Genomic DNA, 24,677 nt, shown 5'->3' with positions numbered 1-24,677 from the left:
AAGGTCTATCTGTGCAGAGACTCTTTAAATGGATCTCAGGCTGCATGGAGGAGATGAAAGTCCATTCAATTAGAGCTCAAGCAACCTCTGCAGCATCTCTGCAAAACGTGCCTTTACAAGATGTAGGGTGGTGACCTGGAGCTGCATACATGCCTTTACAAGACATTACGTGTTAGTCTAGACCAGGGTGGCCAAAAAGACTCGTGGGCTGCATGCGGCTCTTTTACAGTTAATATGGCTCCTGCCCCCCTTCTCCCCCCCATTCTCTGCATAGCAGACTTGGGGGCGGGGGGGGGGAGAGCTTGGGGCTTCCGCCAGAAATGACTAATGCCTGCTGAGGGTGGAGGGCACAGTTAAAAGGTTCGGGCCCCCAATAACTTGAGTCTCACACCCCTAGTCTCACCTTCCTCTTTCGCGCCACGTCCCTTCCGCTCCCAGGTGTTAGCTCTGCCTGGAGAGGTAGCGGCAAACAGCTGGGAGCTGCATGGAGGATCCTCTGTTTTAGCTCCTTGGGGAGAGGCAGCAGTAAAAGTAGCAGCACTCCCTGCAGCTCCCAGCTGTTTCCCGTTGTCTTTACCCAAGGCACAGCCTCCAGCTTGCCAGCTCCAGTAGCTGCAGTGCAAGGAGGGGGCCCGACAGCACATGACCCCACATGTCCTCCTCGCACATCGCCTCTGGCTGAAGCCCTGTGGACAGCAGTATTACAGTCATACCATCTGCAGCCTCCCGCCCACGTCCTGTTTGACCACTGCTTACTAATCTCCCACATGTGGAATACACAGGGATTGTCACTCAAAGAAGACATGGATGTTACTTACCTGTAACTGGAGATTCTGTAAGATGTGTGGTCCCTATCTGAATTCCACTGCTCTGTCCTCTCTGCTGTGGATCATGACCAGATCTTTGGTAAGAATAGAACTGGAGAGGCATTGGCCTGCTCTGCTGTTCATACCTTCGGTTCAGAGCACAAGGAGATTAGCTCCCATGTGCGCACCAACGGACACGGCTTACTAAAAATGTCTAGACTCGGACACGTGAATACAAATAGGGACCACATATGTCATAGAATCAGATAGGGACCACATATCTCATAGAACCTCCAGTAACAAATAACAAACCTCCATTTTCAACATACTACCATTTTCCAACAACAACAAAATTTGTCAAATTATTTGAAGTTGCTCAAGAGGAACTTACTCAAAACTCTGTTTCTGACCTGCTTCCCTCTGTTGGCTGGAGAAAAGTCAGAACATGAATTTAGCATGTTCCATGAAGGCAGGAAGGAGCATGTTCTAGTTAGATCCTGGGGAGCAGAGAAGGGTATGTGAATGTAGGAGATGGAGTAGAGAAATCAGAAGGACTTCATTAACTTGATTGTATATGAAAGTGGGTGCTTTCAAACATGCATTTTCTTAAGCTTTTAATTTTCCTCCTTGTGAAATCTTCTTTCTTATACATGAACACTGGAATTGACAACAGTAGTTAACAAGTTGATTTTTGTTTTGTCGAGTTATTGATTTGTTGGTCAGTCAAACTTTGATTTTTTTTTTTTCAGGTGAAAAGCTAACCCAAACTGTGAAAATAGAGGCCTTCTTCAAAATATAGTTTTAAAAATGTAATAAATTACTAAATGCATTTATTAAAGGAATGTACAGAAGGAACATTGAAAAAAACTAATTCTAGCTATGCATCACTGGGATACATATTACTCACATAGATGTTACTGAGATTCTTAAAGTATTTTTCAAAAAAATTGTTGGTTTTATTTGTGCTGTAGAGTGCCTAGCAATTCAGTCAGGGCTCTATTGAGCCAAGTACTATATACACATAAGTCCCTGCCCCAATATTATTTTCATAGTAGAACAATTTTATATACATACTGGGAAATTAGATTGAAATTTAATCACAGTAACACATTGACCTATTTCCTAAACATTTCACTCACAATGAATTGTAGCTGAATCAAAAAATTAAATTACTGAAATTAATAAATCACTGGAGTTGGTGATTTACTTGTTCTGTAGATTGAGACTGAAATCTTTCCTGAGATAAAATGTTTATCACAAAATCAACGTTACACTTTTGAATTTAGAAGGCCTTGAATGACAGTTGTGTATATAAATAAAAATGTGTTCTAAAATGGAAACTCTATTAGAATCTGCCTATGTGGAATTTTGTCCTTAATGTTTTCAAAATTGTAGTTCAGTTTTTTTTTTAAACCTAAGGCAATTATTGTCCCTTTTCTCAGGTAAACATGAAAATATTAAGTCTACATTTTATTTGTTTTTAAACAGATCTATTCTAGTCGAGAGCTTGAAGAAACATTAAACAAAATCAGGGAAATTCTTTCAGATGATAAACATGACTGGGATCAGCGAGCCAGTGCGGTATGTTTTTTATCCAAACAGATTGTCCAAACGTTGTTCTAAAAAAGCTTTCACAAAATGGTGAAGTATTTACAATTGAGATTAATTCAAGAAATTTTCACTTTTAAAGATGGAATTGTTTTTCATATTTTTATGTGGTGGTGTATCATTGCAATATCAGTTTGAAAAAAAAAACCCTAGAATATATAGAAAAATATATTTCTAACGGTGTTTAAGTGGTAATTTTTCCAAAGAACGTCTTCTGAGTCTCAGCGTGTGTAAGCACAAAATTATGTGTACACACATATACATGTGCCTTGCAGGTAGTGACACTTGCCTGTAGGCTTTACATATTTTAAAACCTCTGTCTCTGTGCAGTCAGGAGTATTGATAACTAACTGTCTTAATTTTGTTGTAGCTCAAGAAGGTTCGATCGCTGCTTGTTGCTGGAGCTGCACAGTATGACTGCTTTTTCCAGCATCTACGGTTGTTGGATGGAGCTTTTAAATTATCAGCTAAGGATCTCAGATCCCAGGTGGTTAGAGAAGCGTGCATTACTGTAGCGTAAGTACATGCTTGGTTTTAAATGGGTCTAGATTTAAATAAGGTATATGAGGTATATGGCTAGCAACATCAAGATTTAAAAAAAAATACATCTCAGCTGTGCGAATGCACCATCAGCTAAATATGTGTTGAGTTTCTGTGTACCATACCTGGTTGGAGAGTGGAGTCAGGATTTGAAGCTGTGGAACAATGCATATAATCTAAGGCAGCACTCTTCATTGTAACTGCGAGTATGTTCCATGATGTAGAAGATATGCTATATCTTGGCTGAATAAGACATCTGCTTGAAAAGAGAGTGTTTATATAAAAGAGCAGGGGATTATTTTAGTAAGTGAAATATTTTTACACTTATTAATTTACTAAAATTGTTCTGAAAAGGTACATGAATGTATTGTGAATTAAGCATAGAAATAGTCATGTTAGATTTTAATTATAATTTTCTATTGAGAATAATTCATGTGCTTTATATTTGGATAATGCCTTGTCAAAATGATTTCTTTTGAACAACAGGCGAAGTCTTGAGTGACCTTCAGTGTATATCACTTAGGTTGGGACAAAGTTTATGTTCCCTTTAGATAGTAAGTGCAATTCTTTCATAGAAAAGAAAATCACTTGTAGAAAAACAGATGAGCCATCATTTGAGTTATGCATTTCAGTCCTTTTGATAACCAAATTAATGTAATGTGTAAACACATCCAATCACTGTTTACTCAGAAACTCAAGTTCCAAGCCTCAGAACAATTACTCCTGGGTGCTTGTTACCATGACTTCAGTGTGGCTATTCATAGTAACAAGCACTGTGCCCTGTAGCATTTTCAGGAGCAGGCCCTTACATTTAATAGTCTAGTCAATTGATTGAAAATAGAAGTGAAATGAGGAACTTCAATATCATATCATATATACATGTAAATGGTGAAATATATTTAATGTAGAGCTGTCAATCTCCGTTAACTCACGTGATTAATTCAAAAAACGTAATCACAATTAAAAAAATCGTGATTAATTGCACTTATAACAATAGAAAGCAATTGACATTTATTAAATATTTTTGGATGTTTTTCTACATTTTCAATATTGATTTTAATTACAACACAGATTACAAAGTACACAGTGCTTACTTTATATTATTATTTTTAATTACAAATATATGCACCGTAAAAATGATAAACCAAAGAAATAGTATTTGTCAATTCACCTCATACAAGTACTGAAGTGCAATCTCTTTACTGTGAAAGCATAACTTACAAATGCAGATTTTGTTTTGGTTACATAACTGCATTCAAAAATAAAACAGTGTAAAACTTAAGAGTCTACAAGCCCACTCAGTCCTACTTCTTATTCTGCCAAATGCTAAGACAAACAAGTTTGTTTACATTGACAAGAGATACTGCTGCCTGCTTCTTATTTACAGTGTCGCCTGAAAATGAGAGCATGGCACTTTTGTAGCCAGCGTTGCAAGGTATTTATGTGCCAGATATGCTAAACATTTGTATGCCCCACGCTTCCATGCTGATGATGCGTTCTGCTTGATAACGATCCAAAGCAGTGCAGACTGATGCATGTTCATTTTCATCATCTGAGTCAGATGCCACCAGCAGAAGGTTGATTTTCTTTTTTGGTGGTTTGGGTTCTGTAGGTTCCGCATCAGTGTGTTGCTCTTTTAAGACTTCTAAAAGCATGCTCCACACCTCGTCCTTCTCAGATTTTGAATGGCACTTCAGACTCTTAAACCTTAGGTCGAGTGCTGTAGTTACTTTTTAGAAATCTCACATCGGTACCTTCTTTACATTTTTCCAAATCTGCTGTGAAACTGTTCTTGAAACGAACATGTGCTGGGTCATCATCCAAGATTGCTATAACATGAAATATATGCAGAATGTGGGTAAAACGGAGCAGGAGACATACAATTCTCCCCCTAAAGAGAACAATCACAAATTTAATTGACGCAATATTTTTTTTAACGAGCATAATCAGCATGGAAGCATGTCCTCTGGAATGGTGGCTGAGGCATGAAGGGACATATGAATCTTCAGCGCATTTGGCAGGTAAATATCTTGCAATGCCAGCTACAACAATGCCATGCGAATGCCTGTTCTCATTTTCAGGTGACATTGTAAACAGGAAGCAGGCAGCATTATCTCCTGCAAATTGTAACCAACCTTGTTTGTCTGAGTGATTGGCTGACCAAGAAGTAAGACTGAGTGGACTTGTAGGCTCTAAAGTTTTACGTTGTTTTATTTTTGAATGCAGTTTTCTTCTGCACATAATTCTATATTTGTAAGTTCAGCTTTCACGGTAAAGAGATTGCACTACAGGATTTGTATGGGGTGAATTGAAAAATAAAATTTATTTGTTTCTTACAGTGCAAATATTTGTAATAAAAATAAAGTGAGCACTGCACACTTTGTATTCTGTGTTGTAATTGAGATTAACATATTTGAAAATGTAATAAACATCCAAAAATACTTAAAATAAATAGTATTTTATTGTTGTTTAACAGCGCGATTAATAGCGATTAATTTTTCCAATCGCTTGCCGACTCCAATTTAATGTTTATGGTATTCTCAGAAATGCAAAAACAGAAAAAGACATTTTTTTCTGTGGTGTTGGGGGCTTTCCCTCAACAAATGAAGAAAAAAAAATCCATATTTTACCACATAGTAGGCAGGCACTCTTCCTTCTAAATGTGTTTTTACAAAAGACATTTAACCCTTTGGTACTCAGAATGACACTTGCTTCTGATTACAAGCACATTTTGCATTTACTGTGCACTGGTGAAAACTTTGCTCTGAGCAATGGAGAGTTAAATTGCTATGAGTATGGAAATGATCAGCTACTCTGAATTTATGGCCACAACTCTTGAATAAATAAGATGGGGAGGGACTGCAGATTTCATGTATGGCTAACTATGACACATTTTATAGTTTGCCTATGGCAGGATAAATTATGATGTAAAACTCAAAATGTCACTTAATGTCATTAGGATAAATGCTGTGTTAAATTACTTTTAGAATTCAGTTTTAATGTATTGCATTTACAATGAATACTTGATGTCCTTGAGAATAGCCACACAAATCTTTTGTTTTCCAAGTTTATGCTATCATGGTATGGTGAGAAAAAAAAACACTGTAGGTCCTAAGTAACGGTACACACATTAACTTCAGGTTTTTAAAAGTGATATTTTACATGTAATCTTAATTATAAGGAAGCCTAAGTGTGAGAGAAAAATTACTTATTGTTTATATTTTCAAGTTGTCTGTAAGGTAAACAGTGTGATATTCATTAATTCCGTGAATCTTTTTTCATTAGGAAAATATAGACTTGGAAAAATGTAAATTAAGTACTATTATAGCCATTGTTTGGAAAGATCAGTCTTTAAAATGTCTGATTAACTTTCCATTTCTTGTTTTGAGGCCATAAAATTATTTTTATTAATTAATTTTATTTCATTTCCTGAACAGTCATCTTTCAACAGTTTTGGGAAACAAGTTTGACCATGGGGCTGAAGCCATTGTGCCTACTCTTTTTAATCTGGTCCCTAACAGCGCCAAAGTCATGGCAACTTCTGGCTGTGCTGCAATCAGATTTGTCATTCGTGTAGGTATTCCTTTGATGGTATTTTATGAATTTGTTTGATAAAAAGTAACTCTACTCAGTTAGTCACTCTTAACAAAAATCTGTTGCCAGTTTAATATATATTCCATATTCACATAGTCATTGTTTTTAAAGACTGAACTATGAGTTTTGCCCTGGGCAAGTGATTTTTTTGACAGATGGACAAAAGGTCATTATTCATCATCCATAACCACCATCATGGTAAAGGGTGGGCGAGGAGATACTGTGAAGGGCATGTGCATTTTCCTGACTGTGTTGTGAAGCTGGGCTATTTGTTAAGCGTATACCAAGAAATAACATTGCCTTGAGGGAACGGCAGAGTGAATTAAACTGTGGACTTGCTACTAATCCAAACATCCATTTTATTTAAATAAAAAAAATCAGACTGCCTGCAGTTTATATATAAAAAGCTCTGACCCTTTTTAGCCTTTACAAGTAGTAATTACAATTTTACACTGACCTTATCCACACTACAGCTGGATCTGGGGTTGTTTTTGTAAATTGTTAGAGATCCAGTCAGCTTAACTAGCTGCAAGTGTTTTTATGGCATCCACACCTAGTACTCTTCCTAACCACGTTTTAAGAGAGTATTCTGGGAGATTCTGGAGAGCTGTCACTTAGAACCTAAGTAACAACTGCTTGTGCTAAGGAGCCACGGGTGTTTTTCTTCCAAAGCATTCTGGGATGTCTAACTGCACAGTTAGGAGAGGAGGAGGGAGTAGTTTTTTCAGTTAGTGGCATCAGCTGGGATGTCTGTACACACCAAAATAACTATGTCTAGTTGCTCACAGAAGCCAAACTATATACTAGGTGTCATGGAGTAAGATGCAAAAAGTGAATACAACAAATGATTTGCTTATTACAATTTAATTGGGAAAAAGGTTTATGACAGGTCTTAAACTTACAACCACTTAAGATTAACAGGCGGTAACATACCAGAAAATAAATCTGACAGTCAAATAATTCCTATCCGAGTGTGCCCCGAAGCCTTATCAATCAGATAGCTTTTGCAGTGTGCCTGGAAGGTCAGCAAATTTGAGCTCTTGTACCAAACGCTGGAAATGAGCCAAAGGATCCTCACGGAAAGCACCCTACCCCCTGGCTTGTCTCTGTAATCACGAAGGGTCAAGCACCTTGACTGATACTGTTCATGGCAGTAGGGCACTGGGGGCATGGGGGAGGGGCAAAGGTGATCTGCCGGGGCAGGTCCGAGGCTATTTAGGACTTTATAGGTCAAAGCTAACACTTCAAACTCCTCCTAAAAACCAGTGTAGATGCTGAGGTACTAGTGTCTTGTGGTGGTAGTGAGAGATCCCACTTATTCTGCAGCGGCTTCAGTCTCTGAATGGGCTTAAGGAGATTTACTCCCATCTTCAGTCTTGTTTGCCGTTTCATTGTGTTTCCTGTTCCTTGACCTGGCAGTGCTTAGTGTGGTCTGTTTTCCCTTTGAAAACCAGTAGAAGCAGATTATGACAAGAGTGGTCATGAGGGTGAGGAATCCTTTCCACCACCAGAGAGGCGGGACTTCACTCAGGCTTTTGAGCGCTGGCTCCAATGTTTAAGCTGTTGAAGTGGGATTCTGATAAAAAGAAATGTATCTGTGGACAACATTAAAGCTGACTTATTAATGCAGTCTCATAGTCAATTTAAAGCAAGCCATAGGCCAATATTCTGTATTTTTCAGAAATATTTGATTACATAAATAATTTTGTGCATTTTTCTAATTCCTTTGTGATGCATTTTTCTGAGAGGCCTGTGTCATGATGTAAATAGCTCTAGACCAAATATTGTAAAATAAGGCTGTTGCCTCTATTTAAAAATCATGTTCTTTCCCCAGTAGGGTCTCATTACCACATGCCTTGTATATTGATCAAATGCCCTTATTCGTTGATGAAAACAGTACAAAGTACAAATGAATTGATATTAATTTTTAAAAGTCAATGTTAAGTGAAAAATACACCAAATCAGTTGCTGTTCTGGAATTTTTCAATGTTAATTTATTTTTAATGTTGAGAGAAGGCAGTGCATTACAAACAGAGAAGAATCCTGCTGTTATGAGATGTTCACACGGTCACATGTCACATTCACAAGCTATGGGGAAAAATACCATGTACTGAATGTATTGCTAATAATACAGTTTAAAAAAGGCCGTGCAGTCTTTATATTATTTATAACAGTTTACTTTTTATGCTCAGGTGTTGATTAGAATAACATCTGGAATTGTGTGGAAGCAGCATCAATTTAGATTTTCTGTGTGGAAACAGGGTACATTTCAGCCTTCAGAGTTTTTTTTTTGGTGGCTAAATGTTACATAAATGAGAAAATTGGTGTATGGTCAGAAATGTTTTTCCTTTGATATTTTTATATCTTAATTTTACATATGTTCGTGACCTAATCAGGGAAGTGTACTTTTACACACATTCTTAATTTGGATTAAACAATTAACATTTTAAATCCTATATTTAATCATTATTAATTTTTCAGCAACAGATAAAATATTTACTACATTCATTTGAAGCTTAGCACTCTGATTTCAGGAATGTTTTTGTCATTGGCTTCGTTCTGTTATAACTTTTATGGATTTTTTTCAGCATACCCATGTGCCCAGACTAATACCTTTAATAACAAGCAACTGTACTTCAAAATCAGTTGCTGTCAGGAGGTGAGTATTTTATAAATAACAAATTATTAAAACTGTTAGTTTATATTTCCTTATTTTATAATAGACTACTAGCAAAATTATCTTCAAAATAGTATGTTTTTATTGCAGTCATTGGAATATAATGTGAAAATCTATTATCTAATAAGCTACCATGCACTACAGATAATTGAGATTCAACAAAGTAAGCCACTTGTCCACATGCTGGTAATGAGTGAAAAAACTTTTTCTCTCAAATATGTGAGGGGGGTCTCACCTATCAATTTCTGCACAGTTGAAGCTTTGATTTTTGCTTTTTCTTTTTCTTTTTTTGTTTTAAAGTTTCAAGCTTATTTCACTGCAAAAGGTAACCTTCCAAATGGAACCTAAATGTAAATAAATGAGATGTTTTCCCAAGTCTGAAGTGTTTTCCAAATTGCAGTGCTTCTGCTGGCATAGGTTTCCAAACAGAAATAGACTGAAATTAACATTACTCTGGTCAGTTTTGCTGCTGCAGTTCAGAACCCACTGAGCAACAGTGAGTGTATCCAATTTGTCATTTTTAGGCTACTACTACTACTTTGTAGATCTGTGAACAGCAGCAGAGGCAGACACAGTGGCGTTGGCTACACTGGCACTTTACAGCGCTGCAACTTTCTCGCTCGAGGTGTGAAAAAAACACCCGCCTGAGCACCGCAAGATACAGCGCTGTAAAGCGCCAGTGTAAACAGTGCCGCAGCACTGGGAACACGGCTCCCAGCGCTGCAAGCTAATCCTCATGAGGAGGTGGAGTACATACAGCGCTGGGAGAGCTCTCCCCCAGCGCTGGCGCTGCGACCACACTCACACTTCAAAGCGCTGCCACGGCAGTGCTTCGAAGTTTCGAGTGTAGCCAAGCCCAGAGGTTATTCGTGGGGAAGGGGCAGCTCAGAAGCATTATAGATTTTGCCTCGCACTCTTACAGATCCCTGAAGGGCTTGAGTGGAGTAGGGAGACCTGCTCTTCTATGAAGCAGGGGAGGGATAGAGTAGCAGAGACCTTCCTCCAATTGAAGCCATCAGAAGGTTCTGCAGGGGGACAAAAAGATGTAAAGTTGCTTGCATATTCCAGCGCCTTGTTGATTGGACTTCTAAATTTATAAGACACGAGCTAGTAACAGGCTGTTACAAAAGATGATACTCTCAAGCAAGGAACAGGACTTGCTGTCTTGTCGAAAACTCACCAACCTCTTCCTCAACAGGTTTGGTGTGGTTGATTTTCTCACTGGGGAATTGCCACTTGGCTTAGCTGGTGGGCATTTTGCGCTAAACATGTTAAAGCGGTTGTATTTGTAGTAACGCTTGTTGAATGTCAAGTAGTCATATGAACCATTTCTTCTTTTTAAAATGCAGTGTGATTGCATATAAGTGGTTAAAGATAAACAAGGTGCAAAGTAAGAAAATTTTCTACCATTACAACATAAGAAAAGCAATTTCCTAGTGTGTTAAGTGTGAGATGTTTTATTATATGCAGTTGTTATTTTTGAGGAGGAAAAAGAACAAAGTTATCACCTATTATTTCAGGAAAGTAGAGAATTGCAGGTTTTTAACGTTTTTTTCCTATTTTGTTTTAGACGCTCCTTTGAATTTTTAGACCTGTTACTGCAGGAGTGGCAGACTCATTCGTTGGAAAGGTAGGAGGAGTGTGTTCCTTTGTGTGATCTAGAAAAGTTTTCAATTAATTTCAAAAGAAAAATCCATTGTTTAAATTCTACAACTAGACCACTTAACTAATTTGTGAAATAGGCTTTTACTCTGTATAACTATACTATTTGCTCTTATGAATTGTCCTATCAGTGTTTTATTGCTTCTGTTTAAACTTACCTTGGAATTTAGAACTGGTAGACAAACACTTACCTGAAATTAAAAGGTTTTCTTAAATTTTGTTTTGTTTCTCTTAGCATTAATGTGATGGAAAAAATAATTTTATGATCCAGTAAAACAGCTGTATTTTGAAGAGACAACAGATATTTTTCTTCAAGTTATTGTCCCTACAGGTGCTCTATGTCTTATGTGTGCATTACATCAAACTTTTTGTCAGCGTGCCCTCTAGACCATGCCTTTGACCTGCTCATCTGTGTGCTCCATTACGAGAATATGTAGGGAGTAGTGGTGGTCCTCAACTGCTTGCAGCTTGAGACAGTGTTGTAGTATCTACTTGCTAGCTACACAGCTTGTTTATTATTTGTGTGAAGTGTTTCTTTTTGTTAGTTAGCTTTTCTTTTATTTTATAGCCCAAACATGTGCTTGGGATGGGGGGTGTTCCCTCTTCCTTTTTTGTGGTCAGGGTTTCTGTTGCCCTCAGCCTGTTTTTTTTTTGTATCCTTTCCTACATGGATTATGAAAACTCAGGACTTCCATTAGTGTTTGTATTAATCAATGTTATAGTGATTTTAATTGTAGGTTGGTAGTTGAAATGTTAGTTACATTTTTTGTGGGGGGATGCAAGAAGGACCTGCAGTCTCTTTAAAACGTTATTACTATTCCTTCAATAAATAATTATTACAAATTAGGTTCTGATGATACTGTGTCTGGAATTTTAATCCTAACATTAGAAAGAAAAGGAAATACTATAAAATTCTTGTTATTACTTGAAATGCTTTCCAGATTGGTGGTATTGTACAATCTATGTGTTTGGCTGTATAGATGCAATATGAAACTATCTGAAAGGTGGGAAAAGACTGTCTTATCTTCTCTCCTAGTAAACTAAACAGTTACATAACTTTTTTGTCTAGAGTGAAAAATAGGATTATGATGTTGGAAATATTGTGACTGAATATTTTTTCTAAGGATAAGTATGTTACCCACCAGTGGCCTAAATTAGTCTACAGTAAAATGACCTGGAAAATATTTTACACATTACTCAGTGATACACAATACACTATGTATTGCTAGCATGTTAAATCAGAGAGGTAAAAATATATCTCAGTTCTCTAAGAAAAGACAAAATTAGTATTTTGCTGCGACAGTATTTGATAGGTATTATACTGGCTGACAATATTCAGTGCACTTTAAATCCAGTCTGAAAAGAATGTAAATAAAACATATTAATCTAGGTACTTATTGGCCAAAATCACAGTAATATCTGGGCATCTCAAAGACTTAGATGTATTTAATCTCATTGACACTCTGGTGAGGTAGGAAAGGTATTATTTTTTCATAGCTAGAGAGCTGAGGTACAGAGCAATTCAATGATTTGCCTCCGGTCACATAGGAAGTCTGTAACAGAGCTGGGAATTGAACCTAGCCTCCTAAATCCCTGTCCAATAACTTAAATGCAAGATCATCCTTTCCTAATACTGTGGTGATATCTTATAAGTAATGAGACTTCTTTGCTTTCAACTACTAGTACAGTATTTCTGAGTAAATAATCATTCTTCTTCAAGAGATGTCCCTGTGGGGTCTCCACTCCAGGTATTGGTGCCTCCCTGTGCCTTTGGTTGGAGATTTTAACAGCAGTACTCACGCCAGTCATGCATGCGCAGAGCCTTCCTTCTCCTTCCCCCACCCCCTGCTCTGAGTGTACGTTAATTGTACGCATGCGCGACCAGTCTTCTCAGTTCCTTCTCCACCGTCCCCAGTCTGAGATGGAGCTCAGCAGACTCGTTAGAGACTTTCTCTCCCTTTGTTACAATTACCTTTCTAGTTAGTTTGTTTATTACCAGTAATATTTAGTTACCATTTTTCTATCTTTTTTTCTCTCCTAAAATAAATAAATGAATAAAATAAATGAAAAAAAACTTTTCTTTGTTTCTGTCAGTGGCAGCTGTGTCCGACATGCCTGACTCCCCAGGTTTTAAGCACTGCTTTGTCTGCAGTGATGCCATGCCTCTGTCAGTCAGATGGCCACGCAGAGTGCATAAAATGTTTGGAGTCCTACATCCCCCACAAAATGTGCCCACTGCAACAAACTTAAATCTAGGGCATGGAAGGACAGGGAGCTGAGACTAAAACTGCTCCTCCTTCAGAAACCATTAGGATCAGCTTCAGACCCGGGCACTGACTCTGGCTCCACTGCATGCTACCCCCCCCCCCACCTCAAATAGAGAAAAGAAAACTGCAAAAAAAAAGGGCACCTTCTCTCAAAGGGAACTTTGCGGGAGAAGACTTCCTCTGGCAGATCTACAGCCTCCCTCCCAGCACTTCCCCGGCTGAACACTTTTGACGTGCTGGGCTCCTCCGACGCCGTGTGAAACCCACCTGTGGCTGCGGCGGTTCTGCCAAGCTTCGGTGCTGAGGCTTCAGGCTTCCAGTTGCCTACCTCTCATATGTCACTGTTTGGCACCACGACGGAAGCCATGCCGACACATGCTAACGTGCCTGACCCCCCGCAGGCGGCTGTTACTTTCCGGGCACTGACACCTGCTAACCTGTCCAGCAGTGAAACAATGCTTAGCATCCGGTGCAGAGGAATTTTTCTTCACAGCACATTCCTTTTGCACAGACCTCGCCTCACAGAGGAGCTCCAACACTGCAATTTACAGAGTCAAGGGACCTGCTGGTATCGCCTATCCTGCAGTCACCCCTACTCAATGCCTACTTCTCTCCAAGTGCTCAGTCAGGGTCCAGACAGCCTTCCTCCAGTGATGAGGAAGGTGGATTGCAGGGGGGAATTTTCACCACATCAAATCTCCCATCTTCAGACCCCAATCAATAGAGGTCATAGAAAAATTAACTCGTCCTACTATCAGGGTCCTGCCCCATTTTGTGTAAACCACTGGATGGCACCACCTATGCCCTTCCCTCCACAGTGGCAATATTGGGCGCCATGGGCATCTTCTCCTCGAGATCACACTCACTATTCTACCTCAACCATGCACGACACCTGTCCGGCACCGCCAGCTGATGAACCTGACACTGACGTAAGGCACCAGGTAGCACCATCACAACTGCAGGATCAGTCACAACCTGCCTCAAACCCAGTAGACCCAGTTGTTACACCCTATGAAGCCTTACTTCCTCCTCTCAGAATTTCAAGACCTTTTCAAAAGAGTTGCCAGTGAGTTAATTCTTAACTTGGAGGAGGTTCCTGAACAGCATGAGTTAACAGACATCCTGCAACCCTCTTCTTCTAGGATTGCATTACCGATCAACGCAGCCGTTTTGGAACCTGCTACAGCCATCTGGCAGACTCCTGCTGCAAGCCTACCTATCTGTAAATGAGCGGACTGCAAGTACTTCATCCCTTCCAGGGGTTCTGAATTCCTTTTCACTCATCCAGTGCCAAACTTGCTGGTGGTAGACGCAGTCACCAAAAGACCAAACACCAGTTTCCCTGCTCTATCCCATCCAACAAGGACGGTAAGTGACTAGATCTGCTTGGACGTAAAGTATATGCATCTTCCACTGTACAATTTTGCATTGCTAATTATACTGCTCTTCTGGCAAAATATGACCACAAAAATTACAACAAATTCATGGACTTTATTGGTGACATTCTGGAAGAAAAGAAACAACAATTCACAGCTCTAGTTTCTGAGGGACACATCATCTACCGTTCTTCAAGCAGCTCGTGATGCAGCCAACACTGCAGCAAGATCCACTGCTACAGTAGTGGTCATGCACCAAGGCTCATGGCTTTCCTCCTCTTCTTTTCCTCGAGAGGTCTAGAATACCATTGAAGATCTTCCCTTCGGCGACCAATTCTCTTTGCCTCCACGATGAACGACGCACTTCATTAAATGAAAGACTCAAGGACAACTCTCCGGTCTCTATGAATTCAAACCCCTATGATCGGAAGGCGACAATATCGATATCAACCCTACCAGCATCAACACTACCCTGTATATTCCCAGCAATTCCATAGATCACATGAGCAACAATAACAGCAATGCCAGAGACCCATATACCAGCTTTGCTGTCCCAATTCCTCAGCAGCATCTCAGCCCCCTCTGACTAATGAGCAGTTTTGAAGCCTTGGTCGAAGATTTAGAAAACAATATTCCCACTTCAGCGCTTAAACTGCATGTCCCTATTTTTGGACACCGCTTGCGACCATTCTCCCATTAATGGCAGAACATTACCACTGAAAAGTGAGTTATTGAGGTTGTCACAATTGGGTATTCTATCCTTTTCCTATCTTTGCCTCCTACTCACCCACCCTCCCCGCCCCTCTTCAGGAACCCCTCTCATGAGCAACTGCTCATCCAAGAAGTACATCTTCTTCTATTGGGAGCAGTGGAACTTGTGCCCGAACACCACAGAAGGAACAGGTTTTAGTCCCATTATTTCTTAGCAGGAAAGAAAACTGGGGGATGGTGACCTATCCTCGACCTCAGGCGGCTCAACAAATTTATCAAAAAGCAAAAGTTCAAAATGTTTACTCTCACCACCATAATCCCAGCGCTGGGGCAGGGTGATTGGTTTTCAGCTCTCGACCTACAGGACACCTATTTTCATGTGACTATACACCTCTACCCCAATATAACACAGTCCTCAGGAGTCAAAAAAAACCTCACTGTTACAGATGAGACCGCGTTATACCGGGGTAGGGAGAGGAACTGCTCCCCGCCCCAACTTACCTCCGCTCTGCCTTCGCCTTCTCCCTGAGTGCACTGCCACTGCTCCACTTTTCTCTCCCTCCCTCCCTTCCAGGCTTGCCGCACCAATCAGCTGTTTCACCTGGCAAGCCTGGGGGCGGGAAGTGGAGCAGCGGCGGCAACACACTCAGGTGAGGAGGCGGAGATGAGCTGAAGCAGTTCTTCTGCACCCCCCGTTACTTGCTGTGGCCCTCCCTGGGGTCCCCCAATCCCAGCTCACCTCCGGTCCACCTCCTCCCACGAGCGCACCGCAGTTCCGCTTCTCCCTCCTCCCTCCCAGGCTTGCCACTCCAATCAGCAGTTTGGCGCAGCACGGCTAGGAGGGAGGAAAAGCGGATCTGCTGCGCGCTTGTGAGAGGAGGCGGAGCGGAGGTGAGCTGGGGTGGGGAGGCCCTGGGTAGGGCTGCAACAAGTAATGGGTGGGCGCAGAGGAACCACTTGTTGTAACATGAATTTAGATATAACAAGGTAAAGCAGCCCCATCCCCCAGAGCGCTACTTTACCGCGTTATATCCGAATTCACGTTATATTGGACCGCATTATATCGGGATAGAGGTATATATCCTGCTCACAGATGTTTCGTTCATTTTACCCTCAGCTCGACACATTTTCAATACAGGGTGCTACCCTTCAGCCTATCCACTGACGCCCCATGTTTTTTCCAAGCTCCTAGCCATAGTCACTGCCTACCTCAGGAAACAAGGGGTCATATTATTTCCTTACCTCGACGATTGTCCCCTCAAAGCCTCAACGCTTGAGGAAGTGCTTCGAATCACGCAGCTCACTGTCAATTGTTTCCTATCCCTCAGCCTACAAATAAACAAATACAAATCCACATTATCTCCTACCCAGCACCTGGAGTTCATAGGAGCACACCTCAATTCCCGGATGGGAATAGCATCTCTCCCACTTCATCGCTTCAGCACCATAAAATGATCGGCAGCAAAACTCCGCAGCAGTCCTCAGGTCACTGCCCGAGACTGTCTACAACTTCTAGGTCACATGGCCTCATGCACTTTCGTGGTCCAAAACGCACGACTATACATGAGGTGCTTCCCAGCTTGGTTGGCCACAGTTTACAAACCGAATGTACATGCTCTATACAAGCCTCTAGCCATACCTTTCAGAGTCAAAGATTCTCTCCTGTGGTGGACAGTTCCCTCCAACCTCTGCTCTGGAGTCTCCTTTCTCCAGGATGCACCATCCCTCATAATGACTACCGATGCATCCCTCACAGGGTGGGGTGCACACATGTCCCACCACACAGCCCAGGGGCTATGGTCTTAAGCCAAAACCTCCCTGCACATAAACGTCCTAGAATTTTGATTCATATGCAATGCCTGCCATCACTTCCTCCCATTAATCCGGAACCAACATGTATGGATAATGACAGACATCACCTGCATGTTCTATGTAAACAGGCAGGGTGGGGCTTGCTCTCACTCACTTTGCACAGAAACCATGAAGCCCTGGAATTGGTGCCTTGCGAACATTTGGATATCAGCTGCCTATCTTCCCAAAGCTATGAATACCATAGCGGATGAATTAAGCAGACACTCCACATGTGGGGCTACGAAACATAGACTTTTTCACAATTGCAAAAAGCATGAAATGCCCTGAATTTTGCTCCTGAGCGGGACTAGGCAAGCATTCCCTGGGAGATGCGTTCATGATCCCATGGTGCCAGGACTTGCTATATGTTTTTCCTTCTATACCCGGTTTTCCACAGAGTTCTAACAAAGATGCAGATAGATCGTGCCATAGTAATTCTGATTGCCCCATCGTTGCCCAGACAACCTCACCAGAATATCAATCTGCCCACTAATCTTGTTGCCCCTCACTCCGAACCTCCTATTGCAGCAACACTGCTGATTTCTTCACCCCAACCTGTCCATGCTTCGCTTCAAAGCTTGGTTCCTACATGGTTCTCCCAGAACGAACTAGCATACTCTGAACAGGTTCAAAGAGTGCTCCTACATAGAGAACACAATCTACTCACATCACTTATCTCCGTAAGTGCAAGTACTTCACACACTGGTGCTCATCTAAACAACAACTTCCTACTTCTGCACCTCTCCCAATCATGCTTGACTACCTATTAGACCTCAAGCAATCGGGCCTTTCTTTCAGCTCAGTCAAAGTCCACTTCGCTGCTATTACAACTTTTCATAACAAGATGGATGATACCTCTGGTTTTGCTCATCTAATCACCAGGCATTTTCTCAAAGGGCTCTAATCCCTATACCTGGACATTAAATCTCCTACCCCTCCATGTGACCTTCACTTAGTTTTATCCTGCTTAACTCAACAACCATTTGAACCCCTAGCCACTTGCTCCCTCTCTGTGAAAACAACATTCCTAGTGGCAATCACTTCTGCCAGATGCATATACACTATTTTTTAAGGACAAGGTTACCCTCCAATTACATTCCAAATTCCTTCCAAAGGTGCATTCGTCATTCCACGTGCATATGTTAGACGTATGCAGGGCTTTGTCCTTCTATTGGGAGAGAACCAAGCCCTTTAGGAATTCTTTGTCTCCATCGCAGAGCATTCCAAAGGAACACCTATTTCTACCCAGAGACTTTCAAATTGGATTTCTGTGTGTATCTGACTGTGCTATCAGATAAAGAAAATGACACCTCCAGTTGGCATCAGAACTCACTATACTAGATCTGTGGCTACCTCTATGGATTTTCTATGCAAAGTTCCCCTGGCTGACATCTGTAAAACGGCCACTTTGTCTTCTGAACACGCATTTGTTAAGCACTATGCCCTTACTCAAGGACCTCTCTCTGATAACACGATTAGGCAGAGCTGTATTATCTACTGCATTCCTACCAAATACGAAGTCCCTACCTCCTTGAGATACACTGCTTTTCTATCACCTGTAGTGGAGCACCCACACGGACATCTCTCGAAGAAGAAGAGGAGGAGGAGGAGGTTACTCGCCCTGTGCAGTAACTGATGTTCTTCAGGATGAGTGTCCTTGTGGGTGCTCCACTGCCCATCCTCCTCCCCTCTGCTTCGGAGTTGGGGTAGCCTCCATTGTAGAGAAGGAACTGAGGAGACTGGTCGCGCACGCATATTATTAAGGTACACTCAGAGTGGGGAGGGGACAGACTCTGCCCTTGCATGACTGGTACAATAAAAGACCCTTGGTGTAGCTGCAGTTGCCCAGATCAGTTGACTCATGCTGTGGCGCTAAACATTGCAATTTAGATATTTGGGCTTAGGCTGGCGACTGGGCTTTGAGCCCCCGCGAGAGGGGTGGGTCTCAAAGCACAGGCTCTAGGCCAAGCCTGAATGTCTATACTGCAATTTTTAGCCCGACAGATTGAACTCCTTGAGCCCAAGTCATTTGACACAGCTCCAAAACTTGGTGCCGCGGGTTTTTAATTGCTATTTAGATTGCTATTTAATTGCTGTTTAGATGTACTCTGTATGACTTGGAGAAACTTATTTAACAGGTAAGAAATTACCTTGGTATAATTAAATTTGTAAAAGTAAAAACTAACATGAGATATGTTTGTCTTCTAGGCATGCAACTGTCTTGGTTGAAACCATCAAGAAGGGCATTCATGATGCTGATGCTGAGGCAAGAGTGGAGGCAAGAAAGTAAGAGTTTTGAGTGAACTTGTAACCTTGGTTGAAAGATTTGACATTTTATACCAAGGGAAGGGATGTCTATATATTGTAGTACATTAACTCCTCACTTAACCTCCTCCCCTTAACATTGTTTCAAAGTTACATCACTGCTCAATTAGGGAATATGCTCGTTTAAAGTTGTGCCATGCTCCCTTATAATGTCGTTTGGCTGCCTGCTCTATCCACTGCTTGTAAGATTCTGTGGAAGAGCAGCATCTTTACAAGGGAGCATTGCACAAATTCGTCTTCTCCACCTCCTCTCCCTCCCAGTGCTTAAGACTTTCTGAGAGGGAGGAGGGGGAGCGGGGAAGGGCTGCGTCTCCACTCCTCCCCCTCCCTCCCAGAAAGTCCAAAGCGCTGGGAGGGAAGGGGAGGAGTGGGGAAGTGCCGCATTGCCACTCTTGCCCATCCCTCCCAGGAAATCCAGCTGTTTGGCAGCACTTAGGACTTTCTAGGGGGAGGGAGAGAGAGCGGTGAAGTGACTAGCCCAAGGTCACCCAGCTCTCTTGAATCCCAGTCCTGTAGCCTCTCCACTGTACCACTCTGCGTAGTGGTGAAAATAAAACTGCCAGTAATTATTGTTAGCATTCAAATAGTCTCAGTTAGGATTTGAAATCCTCACCTGATTGTGCTAAATGGAACTGGGGAGGGCTAAATTCACTCCTGTTTGGCTGCAGACCATTAAGGCAGACCATTACTGCTATGCCCCCAGGCCAGTCTTTTACATTTGTGTAATGTGCAGTGAATTCTGAATTACATGAAAAGTACATCTGTTTAAAATGCAGAATCAGTATCTAGTATTTCTCAAGCACCTTCTGTTTTCCAAAATAATAATATACTTCAAAAGCAAACTTTGAAGCAGAATTAAATCACCATAAATCTTAACTAACTTTTAAAAAAAATCTCAGACTATTTGATGGTATATTCTGGAGTATCTTCAGTGAGCAGGAAATATCAAAAGATATATCACAGAGAATGTGATGGGAGGACAGAAGTTACTTTGGAAAGATTAGTTCAGACTTTTGTGCTAGAGGCCTCCATACCTGGCTAGTGGAGAAGCATTCAGCACATTTAAGTGCTGGTGTGAGTTGGAGCCACGCTGAGATTGTTCATTTTGGACAAACTGCAAAGAATGGGGCTGACAACCCCCAAAACTGGTAGTTATTCTGATACGTAGATTTACTAAGCCAACAACAAAACAGCTTCTACAATACCTTACTGGTTACCCAGAAGCTATCCAGCCTTTGGGCTCCCACCCAGACAGCCAAGTCAAATATGAGTTTATTGAAAATCTTGTTCATCATGTGAAAAGTTCTACCAATCCCAAAGGATCAGACAGGTTACCAACAAAGTTAATGAATGTTTCAGATCTTACACAAGTACATGCTTATAGCCAATTCTTATTAACTAAACTAAAATTTACAAAGAAAAGAGGGAGAATATTGGTTTAAAAGATCATTGTACATACAGACATGAATGTTGTTCTTAGGTCAATTTCATAGTGCAGATGGTGAGCTTTGGAGTTATACAGAGTTCTTTTAGAATTAGTCCATAGGTTTAGTCCAATGTTCAATATCAGGGTGATCCAGCTGACACTGGAGATCTCAGTCTTGTGGCTCAAGCTTCCCCTGATGAAGCATAAGCAGACCTGAGATGAAAGGATCAGGTCCCAAGAGTTTTTATAGAGATTTTTTGCAGCCTCTTTTGTGAACAATAGTCTTTTGAAGTAACCTTCTCTTTCCTAAACATCACTAGTAGTTAGGTACATTGATTAGTATAAGGTAATTATTCATTAAGCAGTTCATAAACAGTTTATTATTAACTTCAAAGTGAAATATAGACAATGATGTTGTTCTACCCAAGTTTCATCTACGTATTAATACTCCTTTTTGATCTCTGAATCAATAGAAACTGTTTACATGGTTAACATTAATGAGATATAAGTAAACACATTCAAGTAGTATTACTTCTAATTCTCTAACAATACAGGTTTCCATTTCAAAGCTCTAGTCAATCTAATATGAAATGGCCCTAATTACTATTTACATTCTTTAACACCTTTTATAAAGTTTGAATTTGGGTCAATTAGCCTGCTAGTTGTGTAACCCTTTCTACTGTGTGTCACAGCTGGATTTTCATTTTTTTCTGTGTAGTTTAAAAAAAAAACAAAAAACAAACAAAACAAAACAAAAACCCTTTCACAGTTGTACCTGGCTGTTCTTTTGTTTTGTAGGACTTACCTGGGTCTTAGAAGTCACTTTCCTGGAGAAGCAGAGGTTCTGTACAATAACCTTGAGCCATCCTATCAAAGAAGTCTCCAGACTTACTTGAAGAATTCTGGCAGTATAGCATCTCTCCCTCAGTCAGACAGGTCATCTTCAAGTTCACAGGAGAGTCTCAAGTAAGTGCGACTTAAATGATTCCCAGTCTGAAAGAACAAAAATTGTCTAGTTCAGATGTGCCTACAGGTTTCAGAGTGGTAGCCGTGTTAGTCTGTATCAGCAAAAACAATGAAGAGTCCTGGTGGCACCTTAAAGACTAACAAATTTATTTGGGCATAAACTTTTGTGGCCTAAAACCCACTTCATCAGATTCCTGGAGTGAAAAATACTGTAAGCAGTACAGGTCCGTTGCATCTTACGCTGGGGTTACGTTCCGCGGTCAGCGCATAAAGCGAAAACCGCATATAGTCAAAATGACCCTTGAAAATCCCTTAAATCATTCATAAAGTACTATGTATTGTATACGGCAATGTATAGTATATAATAAAAGACTACATATGCAAAATATAATTTTACAGTATTTTTAATAACATGAGAGACAGAAGAATGAAAGAATTAAAAAAAACAGTACAGTACAGTGTCGTAAACCTGAACAGTCACCAGTCTTGTACCGTACACACTCCAATGATTAGTCTTCCTCTTCCCCTGACGACACTATTATTGAGTCGTCAGGGCTTGATGTCAATCCAGGAGACGATGGGTCAGGCTTGGGTGATGGAGAGCGAGTCGTAGACTAAGGTTTGGATCTGGTTCAGCTCGAGAAGTTGATTGTGTAGAAGCTGCTGCTGCTGGTTTTTTCTTTAAAAACATGGTGATTGGCAACTGTCACATTGTCTCTTGAGCTCCTCAAACATTTCTTGGTACGGTCTCAAACCATCCGTAATACTACGTGTGATTTTGAGGCTTCGTGCCATAGAGGGATCATATTCAGAAATTCGGAAGCCTGCATCCCGAGAAAGGGGAAAAAAACCATGGGCAGGAGTCGTAGGCCAAACTGGATGAGCAAACAACTCAGAGAGGGGATTAGACAAAAGCAGACAGCTTACAGGGAGTGGAAGAAAGGCAGGATCAGCAAGGAAAGCTACCTTGGTGAGGTCAGAACGTGTAGGGATAAAGTGAGGAAGGCTAAAAGCCGCATTGAACTGGACCTTGCAAAGGGAATCAAAACCAATAGTAAAAGGTTCTACAGCCACATAAATAAGAAGAAAACAAAGAAAGAAGAAGTGGGGCCGCTATACACTGAGGATGGAATGGAGATCAAGGATAACCTAGGCATGGCCCAACATCTAAACAAGTACTTTGCTTCAGTTTTTAATAAGACTAGTGAACCTTGGGATGATGGAGGGATGATAAACGGGAATGTGGATATGGAAGTGGATATTACCGCAACTGAGGTAGAGGCCGTACTTGAACAGCTCGATGAGACGAAGTCGGAGGGCCCGGACAATCTCCATCCGAGGATATTAAAGGAACTGGCGCGTGAAATTGCGAGCCCGTTAGCGAAAATTTTTAAGCAGTCGGTAAACTCGGGGGTTGTGCCGTATGATTGGAGGATTGCTAATGTAGTTCCTATTTTTAAGAAAGGGAATAAAAGTGATCCGGGTAATTATAGGCCTGTTAGCTTGACGTCTGTAGTATGCAAGGTCTTGGAAAAAATTTTAAGGGAGAAAGTAGTCAAGGACATAGAGGTCAATGGTAATTGGGACGAATTGCAACACGGATTTACTAAAGGTAGATCGTGCCAAACCAATCTGATCTCCTTCTTTGAGAAGGTGACGGATTACTTAGATAAAGGAAATGCGGTAGATATAATTTACCTAGATTTCAGTAAGGCGTTCGACACGGTTCCGCACGGGGAACTGTTAGTCAAATTGCAAAAGATGGGAATGAATACGAAAGTTGTTAGTTGGATAAGGAACTGGTTAAAGGGGAGACTCCAGAGGGTCGTATTGAAAGGTGAATTGTCAGGCTGGAAGGAGGTCACTAGTGGAGTCCCTCAAGGATCGGTTTTGGGACCGATCTTATTTAACCTTTTTATTACTGACCTTGGCACAAAGAGCGGGAATGTGCTAATAAAGTTTGCGGATGACACGAAGCTGGGGGGTATTGCTAACACGGAGAAGGACAGGGATACTATTCAGGAAGATCTGAACCACCTTGTTAACTGGAGTAATAGGAACAGGATGAAATACAATAGTGAAAAGTGCAAGGTTATGCATTTAGGAACTAATAATAAGAATTTTGGATATACGTTGGGGGCGCATCAGTTGGAAGCGACGGAGCAGGAGAAGGACCTTGGGGTGCTGGTTGATAGCAGGATGACTATGAGTCACCAATGTGATACGGCTGTTAAAAAAGCGAATGCGATTTTGGGATGCATCAGGCGGGGTATTTCCTGCAAGGATAAGGAGGTGTTAGTACCGTTATACAAGGCGTTGGTGAGACCCCATCTGGAATACTGTGTGCAGTTCTGGTGTCCCATGTACAAGAAGGATGAATTCAAACTGGAACAGGTTCAGAGATGGGCTACAAGGATGATCCGAGGAATGGAAAAACTGCCTTATGAAAGGAGACTCAAAGAGCTTGGCTTGTTTAGCCTGGCCAAAAGAAGGCTGCGGGGGGATATGCTTGCTCTATATAAATATATCAGGGGGGTTAACGTTAGGGAGGGAGAGGAATTATTTAAGTTTAGTACTAATGTAGGCACGAGGACGAATGGGTATAAACTGGACATTAGGAAGTTTAGACTTGAAATTAGACGAAGGTTTCTAACCATTAGGGGAGTGAAGTTCTGGAACAGCCTTCCGAGGGAAGTAGTCGGGGCAAAAGACTTTCCTGGCTTTAAGACAAAGCTTGATAAGTATATGGAGGGGATGTTATGATAGGATTGTTAATTTGGGCAATTGATCTTGGATTACCACCAGATAGGTCTGCTCAATGATCTGCGGGGAGATGTTGGATGACATGGGAACTGAGTTACTGCAGAG

The 24,677-nt window shown here is 41.1% G+C and overlaps 1 protein-coding gene across 30 annotated transcripts in view; it reads left to right on the top strand.

Moving 5' to 3' along the window:
• CLASP2 (cytoplasmic linker associated protein 2) overlaps positions 1–24,677 on the top strand; it is a 292,183-nt gene that overhangs the window by 133,933 nt on the left and 133,573 nt on the right. For all 30 annotated transcript variants that reach the window (XM_030551253.1, XM_030551246.1, XM_030551236.1 and 27 more), the window contains 7 exons: positions 2,295–2,387; positions 2,785–2,930; positions 6,392–6,527; positions 9,137–9,207; positions 10,796–10,855; positions 19,301–19,378; positions 21,642–21,809. In XM_030551253.1, the coding sequence (XP_030407113.1) occupies positions 2,295–2,387; positions 2,785–2,930; positions 6,392–6,527; positions 9,137–9,207; positions 10,796–10,855; positions 19,301–19,378; positions 21,642–21,809 (752 nt within the window). The remainder of the gene's footprint in view (positions 1–2,294; positions 2,388–2,784; positions 2,931–6,391; positions 6,528–9,136; positions 9,208–10,795; positions 10,856–19,300; positions 19,379–21,641; positions 21,810–24,677) is intronic.

This window comes from Gopherus evgoodei, chromosome 2, assembly GCF_007399415.2.
Source record: "Gopherus evgoodei ecotype Sinaloan lineage chromosome 2, rGopEvg1_v1.p, whole genome shotgun sequence".
Taxonomy (NCBI): Eukaryota; Metazoa; Chordata; order Testudines; family Testudinidae; genus Gopherus; species Gopherus evgoodei.
This window is presented reverse-complemented; position numbering and strand designations above follow the sequence as displayed.